General features: G+C 41.2%; 1 protein-coding gene across 3 annotated transcripts in view; it reads left to right on the top strand.

The window, feature by feature from the left end:
- The window catches only part of LOC120995749 (interferon-induced very large GTPase 1-like), an 86,406-nt gene extending 74,685 nt beyond the window's left edge, over positions 1-11,721 (top strand). For all 3 annotated transcript variants that reach the window (XM_040425148.1, XM_040425149.1, XM_040425147.1), the window contains 2 exons: positions 4,127-4,201; positions 6,684-11,721. In XM_040425148.1, coding sequence (XP_040281082.1) covers positions 4,127-4,201; positions 6,684-11,326 — 4,718 coding nt within the window. In that variant the 3' untranslated portion in view covers positions 11,327-11,721. The remainder of the gene's footprint in view (positions 1-4,126; positions 4,202-6,683) is intronic.
- Positions 11,722-12,007: the final 286 nt, after the last annotated feature.

Genomic DNA, 12,007 nt, shown 5'->3' with positions numbered 1-12,007 from the left:
AGATTCCGGCTGTCCGACACACTTAAAACTACGGCAGCCTCCTAGCTGCAGTAGATAATACACTCAGCAGTGCAGTAGGCACATTATACACACACAGCTCTGTCGCACACACTAACAAATTTAAGGGCATCGGTCAGCAGATTTCTACCTATGAAACTGGCTGACTTGTTCAATATGCACTTGGCAGCTGAAGGCATCTGTGTTGGTCTTATGTTCATATGTGCCTGCATTACTGAGAAAATGATGCTTTAATATATGCAAAAGACAAATGAGCCTAAGGAAGCAACAGGGGGCCATTAGACCTCATGCACACAACCGTATGTAATTTGCGGTCCGCAAAAACGGATCCGCAAAAAATACAGATGACGTCCATGTGCATTCCATATTTTACGGAACAGCTGGCCCCTAATAGAACAGTCCTATCCTTGTCCATAATGCGGACAATAATAGGACATGTTCTATTTTTTTGCAGAAAGGAAATACGGAAACGGATTGCACACAGAGTAACTTCCGTTTTTTTTTGCGGACCCATTGAAATGAATAGTTCCACATTCAGTCTGCAAAAAAAAAAACGGAACGGACACGGAAAGAAAATACACTGCGTGCAGAATTATTAGGCAAATGAGTATTTTGACCACATCATCCTCTTTATGCATGTTGTCTTACTCCAAGCTGTATAGGCTCGAAAGCCTACTACCAATTAAGCATATTAGGTGATGTGCATCTCTGTAATGAGAAGGGGTGTGGTCTAATGACATCAACACCCTATATTAGGTGTGCATAATTATTAGGCAACTTCCTTTCCTTTGGCAAAATGGGTCAAAAAAAGGACTTGACAGGCTCAGAAAAGTCAAAAATAGTGAGATATCTTGCAGAGGGATGCAGCACTCTTAAAATTGCAAAGCTTCTGAAGCGTGATCATCGAACAATCAAGCGTTTCATTCAAAATAGTCAACAGGGTCGCAAGAAGCGTGTGGAAAAACCAAGGCGCAAAATAACTGCCCATGAACTGAGAAAAGTCAAGCGTGCAGCTGCCAAGATGCCACTTGCCACCAGTTTGGCCATATTTCAGAGCTGCAACATCACTGGAGTGCCCAAAAGCACAAGGTGTGCAATACTCAGAGACATGGCCAAGGTAAGAAAGGCTGAAAGACGACCACCACTGAACAAGACACACAAGCTGAAACGTCAAGACTGGCCCAAGAAATATCTCAAGACTGATTTTTCTAAGGTTTTATGGACTGATGAAATGAGAGCGAGTCTTGATGGGCCAGATGGATGGGCCCGTGGCTGGATTGGTAAAGGGCAGAGAGCTCCAGTCCGACTCAGACGCCAGCAAGGTGGAGGTGGAGTACTGGTTTGGGCTGGTATCATCAAAGATAAGCTTGTGGGGCCTTTTCAGGTTGAGGATGGAGTCAAGCTCAACTCCCAGTCCTACTGCCAGTTTCTGGAAGACACCTTCTTCAAGCAGTGGTACAGGAAGAAATCTGCATCCTTCAAGAAAAACATGATTTTCATGCAGGACAATGCTCCATCACACGCGTCCAAGTACTCCACAGCGTGGCTGGCAAGAAAGGGTATAAAAGAAGAAAATCTAATGACATGGCCTCCTTGTTCACCTGATCTGAACCCCATTGAGAACCTGTGGTCTATCATCAAATGTGAGATTTACAAGGAGGGAAAACAGTACACCTCTCTGAACAGTGTCTGGGAGGCTGTGGTTGCTGCTGCACGCAATGTTGATGGTGAACAGATCAAAACACTGACAGAATCCATGGATGGCAGGCTTTTGAGTGTCCTTGCAAAGAAAGGTGGCTATATTGGTCACTGATTTGTTTTTGTTTTGTTTTTGAATGTCAGAAATGTATATTTGTGAATGTTGAGATGTTATATTGGTTTCACTGGTAAAAATAAATAATTGAAATGGGTATATATTTGTTTTTTGTTAAGTTGCCTAATAATTATGCACAGTAATAGTCACCTGCACACACAGATATCCCCCTAAAATAGCTAAAACTAAAAACTACTTCCAAAAATATTCAGCTTTGATATTAATGAGTTTTTTGGGTTCATTGAGAACATGGTTGTTGTTCAATAATAAAATTAATCCTCAAAAATACAACTTGCCTAATAATTCTGCACTCCCTGTACACTCACCTAAAGAATTATTAGGAACACCGGTTCTATTTATCATTAATGCAATTATCTAGTCAACCAGTCACATGGCAGTTGCTTCAATGCATTTAGGGGTGTGGTCCTGGTTAAGACAATCTCCTGAACTCCAAACTGAATGTCAGAATGGGAAAGAGAGGTGATTTAAGCTATTTTGAGCGTGGCATGGTTGTTGGTGCCAGACGGGCCGGTCTGAGTATTTCACAATCTGCTCAGTTACTGGGATTTTCACGCACAACCATTTCTAGCGTTTACAAAGAATAGTGTGAAAAGGGAAAAACATCCAGTATGCGGCAGTCCTGTGGGCAAAAATGCCTTGTGGATGCTAGAGGTCAGAGGAGAATGGGCCGACTGATTCAAGCTGATAGAAGAGAAACGTTGACTGAAATAACCACTCGTTACAACCGAGCATTTGTGAAGCCACAACACGCACAACCTTGAGGCGGATGGGCTACAACAGCAGAAGACCCCACCGGGTACCACTCATCTCCACTACAAATAGGAAAAAGAGGCTACAATTTGCACGAGATCACCAAAATTGGACTGTTGAAGACTGGAAAAATGTTGCCTGGTCTGATGAGTCTCGATTTCTGTTGAGACATTCAAATAGTAGAGTCCGAATTTGGCGTAAACAGAATGAGAACATGTATCCATCCTCTGATGGCTACTTCCAGCAGGATAATGCACTATGTCACAAAGCTCGAATCATTTCAAATTGGTTTCTTGAACATGACAATGAGTTCACTGTACTAAAATGACCCCCACAGTCACCAGACCTCAACCCAATAGAGCATCTTTGGGATGTGGTGGAACGGGAGCTTCGTGCCCTGGATGTGCATCCCTCAAATCTCCATCAACTGCAAGATGCTATCCTATCAATATGGGCCAACATTTCTAAAGAATGCTATCAGCACCTTGTTGAATCAATGCCACGTAGAATTAAGGCAGTTCTGAAGGCAAAAGGGGGTCCAACACCGTATTAGTATGGTGTTCCTAATAATTCTTTAGGTGAGTGTACGTTCGTGTGCATGAGCCCTTACGCCTACAGGCTCTGATCTCTCTGCAACTACCACGCCCTCTTCACTTTTATTGACAGGGTTAGGCGTGATGATATTTTCACTGCCTGGTCCTGTGAAGCAAAGTGGAGATGGTATGGTAGTTGCAAAGAGCAGAGACTCTCCCAGTACATGTATGGCACAGCACGAAGGGGTTATCTTCAGTGTAAAGAAGAACAATGGAGTCCTATAAGTGATGATGTGGCCCCACAATGCCCTGATTAAACAGGGTAAGTGCTGCTGAAAATATGCAAACTGTATGGGAACGATTCATCATGCCAATGATTTCTTCATTCAAATGGACTACCCAAGCCCAGATCAACATTTTATATCGTTGGTGCTTGTTTAGAGGAAGATTATCTGCTCACGTAACCTTCCTAGATTTATCGCAAGGTACAAAACTCATTAAAAGGGTTGTCTGCTTATCCTACATTGATGACCTATCCAAAGGATAGGTTATCAATATCAGATCAATGGGTTCCAACTGCCAACACCCCTGCCGATCAGCTGCATGAAGACAATGCAGCACTCATGCGAGCACTGTGTTCTCACTATTTACCTGCTTGCTGTCGACATTTCAGCGGGACGGCTCAAACAGGTAACCAGTGAGGAGAGCACAGCGGTTGCATAAGCGATGTGTTCTCTTCATACAGCTGATGAGTGAAGGGGCTAGCAGTCGGGCCCCCCGCCAATCTGATATTCATGATCTATCCTGAGGATGGGTCATTAATGTAGGATAAAGGATGTTATGGACTCAAGCAGTCACATACAGGTGGAGCTAAATCCATGAAGGACATCTTATCTTTTTATCAAACTGAAGATTTTATGTTATATGTGAATATTATTGCTTATTTCCTTGAAATGTGGAATAATTGTAACACTTTCTGTCGCACAATTAGATGGCCTGACCACTTCTAAATATGAGGACATCCATTTACCAGAAGAAAATGTAAAGAAAGAATCCAAGGAAAAAGGTGTGATACCAGTTATATGTTAGTTTAGCAATTAATTAAAAGGTAAAGTATACACTCACCTAAAGAATTATTAGGAACACCTGTTCTATTTCTCATTAATGCAATTATCTAGTCAACCAATCACATGGCAGTTGCTTCAATGCATTTAGGGGGGTGGTCCTGGTCAAGACAATCTCCTGAACTCCAAACTGAATGTCAGAATGGGAAAGAAAGGTGATTTAAGCAATTTTGAGCGTGGCATGGTTGTTGGTGCCAGACGGGCCGGTCTGAGTATTTCACAATCTGCTCAGTTACTGGGATTTTCACGCACAACCATTTCTAGGGTTTACAAAGAATGGTGTGAAAAGGGAAAAACATCCAGTATGCGGCAGTCCTGTGGGCAAAAATTCCTTGTGGATGCTAGAGGTCAGAGGAGAATGGGCCGACTGATTCAAGCTGATAGAAGAGCAACGTTGACTGAAATAACCACTCGTTACAACCGAGGTATGCAGCAAAGCATTTGTGAAGCCACAACACGCACAACCTTGAGGCGGATGGGCTACAACAGCAGAAGACCCCACCGGGTACCACTCAACTCCACTACAAATAGGAAAAAGAGGCTACAATTTGCACGAGCTCACCAAAATTGGACTGTTGAAGACTGGAAAAATGTTGCCTGGTCTGATGAGTCTCGATTTCTGTTGAGACATTCAAATGGTAGAGTCCGAATTTGGCGTAAACAGAATGAGAACATGTATCCATCCTCTGATGGCTACTTCCAGCAGGATAATGCACCATGTCACAAAGCTCAAATCATTTCAAATTGGTTTCTTGAACATGACAATGAGTTCACTGTAATAAAATGGCCCCCACAGTCACCAGATCTCAACCCAATAGAGCATCTTTGGGATGTGGTGGAACGTGAGCTTCGTGCCCTGGATGTGCATCCCTCAAATCTCCATCAACTGCAAGATGCTATCCTATCAATATGGGCCAACATTTCTAAAGAATGCTATCAGCACCTTGTTGAATCAATGCCACGTAGAATTAAGGCAGTTCTGAAGGCAAAAGGGGGTCCAACACCGTATTAGTATGGTGTTCCTAATAATTCTTTAGGTGAGTGTATACCATGAAGTCTGTACCTCATTGTTAATATCAAGACAAAAAATATTTAAGATTTAACAGAGTTTACATACATTTGGGAAATTCCTTTCACTATAGAAATGGTAGTCTAACTTGGGAATTTCAGTGCCCGGAAGTCTAAAAACTTCAACTCTTAATTGATATTTGATAAATTCACATGTACTCTCTGCTGATTCTACATTTCCCTTTTTCCACTTCATGTGGTGACCTCAGAGATTTGGTCTGTAGGAAGCCATATTTTACAGCTACAAATCATAAATGGTGAAGGAACTGCCAATAAAACTTAACTTTTAATAAGTATATAAAATTGATAGACCATCAAAAACAATAGAACACAAGACAAAATTGGAAGCCTCAAAATAGTGTCACCTGATCAGATGTAGTCCGAGATGACACCAGATAGTAAGCAACAAACAATTATACAGTGTTGTAATATTAAAAATGCACGGCGGCATCCAGATGGTAGGGCACCTCTGGACCACATGCTTTGACCATCTCTGGAGATACAGTAGGATGTTTCCTGCTTTCATCCGAATGTCGCCCCTAGAGCCTGGGAAAAGGACATTCAGTAGGCATGCCCTAATATATACCTGTGTTGCCATACCAGGTTGCCACTCTGTCCATGATACCTACCACAGAGTGCTCCTCCTGATAAGGGCGACCCTGTCCGGAACCTGCCCCTTACCTACACAGCCTGTAAATCCCGACATGCCATGTTTCACCAAAAAGTCTCATCAGGGGACCAAACAATACAGCAGGCAGTTGTGGTGTAAGTGAGCTAGTTAGATAGATAACTGCTCCTAAAAAGGAGTGCGAGCTGATATTACAGCATAACAGCCGGTTGCTGAGACTGTGCTGCAGTGGCAGACCCGGCCAGCAATCACTTTCTGCGTTGAGCACCATAGTTATCAGATGCCTAGGAACGGAGGTAATGTTACCTGCATATGGTGATCTGTCATTGGTGTGCTGAAAGAAATGGGCATTTCTAGCAATGAGCTATTGACAAAGGAGGACAACAGATTATATAGTGCAAGGATCAACTGATGATATTGATACTTATTTGTTAAAAGGATTAAGGAGATAAAGTTACATAAATTGGATCATGGCACTAGTGGGGAGTAAGCCAACATGTGACTTATGTTTGTTATGGTGTAAGGTGGTGACAAAAAAGGTGGGGCCGTGTACTCACGCTTTGAAGGGGGGTTGTGTTTATGGGATTTTATGAAGATTGGGGTTAGGATATACTTTTTCATAGAAAACATCCATAGTTTAATTTTAAAGCACATGTACTGTATACACTATAGAAGCACATACACTTCAGTCTCTGACACTGATCATTTTATTTCCAATTATTTTACAGACAAAAAAACCTGCTTCCATGATCTTCTCAAAAAGATTGAATTTCAGAGTTACCAGACATCCAAGCTTACACTAAATGATGTTCTTGACATTGGTGCTGAATGCTTGATACCAGGAGTTTCTCCTAAGGAAAATGTGGCTTGGTATTTTATAAGAAAATTGATGTCATTGCATGAGGAGGCAAGGAATATCAGTACAATAGGGACCAGAGAAGAAATGAGCAGGGATCACATGTTAATGCTGGATATGGACAGTGACCTGTCAGATGGTATCCACCCATTAGACCTACAATGTGTTATCTTACATTGCTCAGATCATTTCCTTCAGCAGGAGATGATATCAAAAATGTCCATGTGTCAGTTTTCTGTCCCTCTGCTACTGCCAGCCAATGATGGTCCAGACTACACCTTTATGTTGTGGGCAATGAGGGGAATTGTGAAGAAATGGAGACCCCAATACCTGGCACATAGCAAAGGATTTCAGGAGGAAAACTTGGTGAAAATTTCCATGCCAACATTTTCATTTGTGAGATTAGGAAAGTGCAGACTTTCTAAGTCAAAAATCCTAAATCAGATTTTAAGTTCAACACAACATTGTCAAGACATCTTTGTCCATCGAGACATGGAAGGTGGAAACGTGGAAAGGACTATATCATTGGGGCTAGTGGAGATATCCTGGTATTTTCCTGCTGGTAAAGGCATCTTTACCAAGCCTGTTGCTATTACAAACCTTCGTGGGGAGTTGGAGAGCAACTTGAAGCCATTCAACTTCTTGGCAGATATATCTTCAGTTGTTGTCATCTTTGTTGAAACTATCAGCAAGACTCAATATGAATTATTAATGAAATATAAACCCTCCACATATCTCTTCATTATTACTCCTGAAGAGCAAGTGAGCAGAAAAGAAAGTGAAGAGATGATAGAATCTGTGATGTCCATGACTGACCTAAAGAAGGACAATGTTTTAGTGATCTCAAAATCCACAAATGAAGCAACAGCTGTTAAAATGATTCGCTCAGCTCTGCTGAAGTTGGAGAAGGAATATGCTAATTACCTCAGTGTAGAAGACATGGCTCGTATAGCAGTAATACAAAAGATCTATGTAGATGAAAATACAGTGGAATGTCAAGCTGCGGAAAAACACGCCAGAGCTATAACTGAGGAGATCTGCGATGTTGTCAAGTATAAAGGAAAAACAATGAAACTGCAAATGCAACTTCTGAAAGACCTGTCAACCCTAGAAAAGGAACTTTGTCAGATGAAAAAACAACAAAATAGAAATGGGGAAAACTACAAATCTGAACTGAGAAGAAAATGTAATGAGATAAGGAGAAAACAGTGGGAATGTGATATGCCAAAAGGAATTAGCCGTTTTATAGAAGGGATCAAAACAAAAAATCGATTAGAAAAGTTTTATTTTTTAAGTTGGTTAAAATATTATTTGGACTTAGCAGCAAGGGAAATGCTCACATCTTTACAAGAGAAATACAAAGAGAAATATTCTCAGGCCAGTGACTCCAAGGAGCTGATGGAGATCGATCAAAAGATATCAGACAGTTCATTGGGCATAGAGCATTTCCTGAGAGAGGTATCTCAGTTTTATGAGGTACGGCATGTCATGGGGGAAAAAAACAATGCACCTATAGAATATAACCATCTCCCTGAAATAGCATGTGATCTTCTGCTTGATGGCTACCCACTGGAATTGATTGATGGAGATGCATCCAGGATTCCTGTGCGGTGGGTAACAGATGTTCTCAATAAAGTGCACTCCAAGACAGGCGGCAGAAGCAAAATAAAGGTAATAACCGTGCTGGGGGTTCAAAGTACGGGGAAGTCCACTCTTCTGAACACCATGTTTGGTCTACAGTTTCCAGTGGCCAGTGGACGATGCACACGAGGAGCTTTCATGACTCTTATTAAAGTGAAGGAGAACTTCCAGGGGGAGCTCGGATGTGAATTTCTTCTAGTGATTGACACTGAAGGGTTAAAAGCTCCCGAGTTGGATTCTCTGGAGGGCAGTTATGAACACGACAATGAGTTGGCCACTCTAGTGGTTGGGTTAAGTGACATCACTGTAATCAATATGGCCATGGAAAATATAACAGAAATGAAAGATATTTTACAGATTGTGGTCCATGCATTTCTCAGAATGAAAGAAATTGGGAAGAAGCCCAATTGCCAGTTTGTTCATCAAAATGTGAGTGACGTGTCTGCTCCTGTAATGAACATGAGAGACAGAAACAAACTGCTGGAACAACTAAATGAAATGACCAAAACTGTGGCAACCATAGAGAAGAAGCCTCAGTATGAGGTGTTTTCTGATGTTATGGAATATGATTCCGAGCAACACCATTGGTACATCCCTAGTCTTTGGCAGGGTATACCGCCAATGGCTCCTGTCAGCGCTGGCTACAGCGAACATATTACTGAATTGAAGCAAAATTTACTAAAATTTATTAAACAAAACCAAAATGGGGCACATAACCTACAGGAATTTGCTAAGTGGATGGGAGACTTATGGAATGCAGTCAAACATGAGAACTTTATATTCAGCTTTAGAAATAGCTTGGTAGCAAGTGCTTACAATAAACTGTCTATGAAATATTCTGAATTAGAGTGGAAATTCAGCAAATTGATCCATGAATGGTTCACTAATACTGAAACCATTATCAAGAACCAATCTGAAGAAACTTTGGAAGAAAAAGGTAAAGAATGTTGTATAAGGCTACAAAACATCATTGCAACAGAGCAGCAAAAAATGATAACATGGCTGGAGGATTATTTCAAACAAGAGAAAGAATGTGTTCACTTAATAAAATACAAAGGAGACTTTATAATCAGTGTAAAGATGCTTGGAGAAAACCTTGGAAGGTCCTCTCATGACAAGTACAACATAGCGATTCAAATTCAAAAACAGCAACATAAGATAAAAAGAGCATGTAAGCAGTATATTACGGCGATTGAACACAAAGTTTCCAGCCTTATGGAAGAATGCAGGAAGAAACAACATAAACTGGACAATGCTATGTTAGAAGTGGAGTTTGAGACTATGTGGCAAGAAACGGTCCAGGAGTTAGGGGTGAAATCGCTCATAAAACGTAATATTGAGAAAGACATGCTGCTTCAGCTCACAAAGACCATGAGAGACAAGGGATCAGCAGTTAATGAAAAACTAAATCAAATACAGCACTTGCCAAGACCTAACACAGAGAATACTGACAGAAAAAGAGCAGGAATTTTGACATTATTCAAAAGTGCATACACATGGTGGAAAAGAAAAGCACCAAATTCACACAAGTATGAGCATACCTTTCAATATATACATGACAAATGCTGTAAATATTCTGAAGAGCAAGCCCAGAGAGATGCTGATTATGATGACACCTACTGTAAACAACTGCTAAACATGATTGATGACATTCTAATTAAGGAAGGGAATATCCCAGCTGAACTTGAGCTAGAAATAAAATTGAACATTTTAGGACATGCTGCTGCTGATTTCCAGGTGATGCATAATAACTTCATCAGAAAGAATGACCCTCATTCACAGCTGGGAACATTGAAATCTGAATACTTTAGCACATTTATGAATGTTTTCAAAGAGAAGAATGAAAATCAGGATCTCGCCAAACGCATATGTGACACATGTCTACAGCCAGCAATAATTGACCACATCATTCGAAATCTAGGCATTGAACTCGTAGACGACATCATGAGGTCTGAAGGATCTGAAACATACACCTCCCGGACATTTTTCCAGTACACTGTTCTCTTAAATCTTCTGGAAGAAAATGTTTTTGGACAATATGTAGAATACTCAAAAAACTATGAAGAATTTGTGAAAAAATTGATATTGAAATACATTAAAATGAAATATAAAAACCTCAGCACAATAGGAATCAAGATCTTGTCAGGAATCTCAGAAAAGATCAGAGATCTCTTCAACAATCCTACCACGTGGAATAATTCACAGAATGTGGAAGAGTTCCTTACTACTTTCAAAAAGAAATTAAACAGTGATCTGGTATTACCACAGGAAAAGATGATGGCAATCATTTTCAAAAACTCTGCAAATATAAAAGAATTTATTAGAAATCTGAACAATTTCTTGACTGACACAATAGAAGATATCAAATCAGAAATTGAATCTCTGAGTGTGGAAGTCATTCTTTCCAGAGTAACAGTGAAACCTCAAGACGAACTATTCAAGAAGGTGTTTGGATGTGGAAAGCAGTGTCCATTCTGCAAGGTCCCTTGTGAAGCTGGAGGTGACGACCACAAACACCATTTTGCCTCTGTCCATCGACCTCAAGGATTAGGAACGTACAGATGGATAAACACATCTATTCTTGACCATGACATTTGCACTACTTGTGTCAGTGGAAATAAAAGATTTCGGAATAGTGATACAAATGAAATACCTCATCCCTATAAGCAATATAAAGAAGTGTATCCTGACTGGAATATTCAGCCTGATCCCAGCATTGAAGCCTCTGATTACTGGAAATTTGTTCTTAAAGAGTTCAATGAACAATTTGCAAGAGAGTATGATGCCAAACCTGCCGATTATCCGAAGGAATGGAACAGTCTGACCAAGAATATGGCAAAGGAAAGTCTCAAGAAAACCTTCAATATGCAGTAATGAATGAACAGGAATATGTGATAAGTGCTGAATCCACTTCTGTGAAGGTTATGTCTTGCATTTAAAGGGGTTGTCCGGGTTCAGAGCTGAACCCGGACATATCCCCATTTTCACCCAGGCAGACTTGAGCATTGGAGCAGTTCATACTCCAATGCTCTCCTTTGCCCTGCGCTAAATCGTGCAGGGCAAGGGCATGTTTTGGAGATCCGGTGACGTACCGGGGCTCTCCATGGGGCTGCCAGGAAGCCCGGTGATGTCACCGGCACTGATGGGCAAGATTTAGCGCTACCCTAGCCAGTAAAGCTCGGCCATCAGAGCCGGTGACGTCACCGAACACACTGCCGGGCGGAAGTTTCCCCCCGGCAGTGTGTTATTGTAAACAAAAGAGCCTTTGCCCTGTGCGATTTAGCTCAGGGCAAGGGAGTGAATCGGAGCATGAGATGCTCCGATGCTAGCCTCAGGGGTCTGCCTGGGTGAAAATAAGGGTATGTCCGGGTTCAGCTCTGAACCCGGACAACCTCTTTAATAAGGCTCCGACCTCATGCTGGCTTTGTATAGTATGCAACAGGTCAGAAGTGCCCTTAACCAAATGTTTCACTATAACAATAAGTTCAGATATGTAACCACACTGCTTTATCCTGTATCAGCTACACACATCCACATCTTATATACTACATGGAG

Source organism: Bufo bufo, chromosome 3 (genome assembly GCF_905171765.1).
Source record: "Bufo bufo chromosome 3, aBufBuf1.1, whole genome shotgun sequence".
NCBI classification, from domain to species: domain Eukaryota; kingdom Metazoa; phylum Chordata; class Amphibia; order Anura; family Bufonidae; genus Bufo; species Bufo bufo.
Note: the sequence above shows the minus strand (reverse complement) of the source record. Positions and strands in the feature narration are given on the sequence as shown.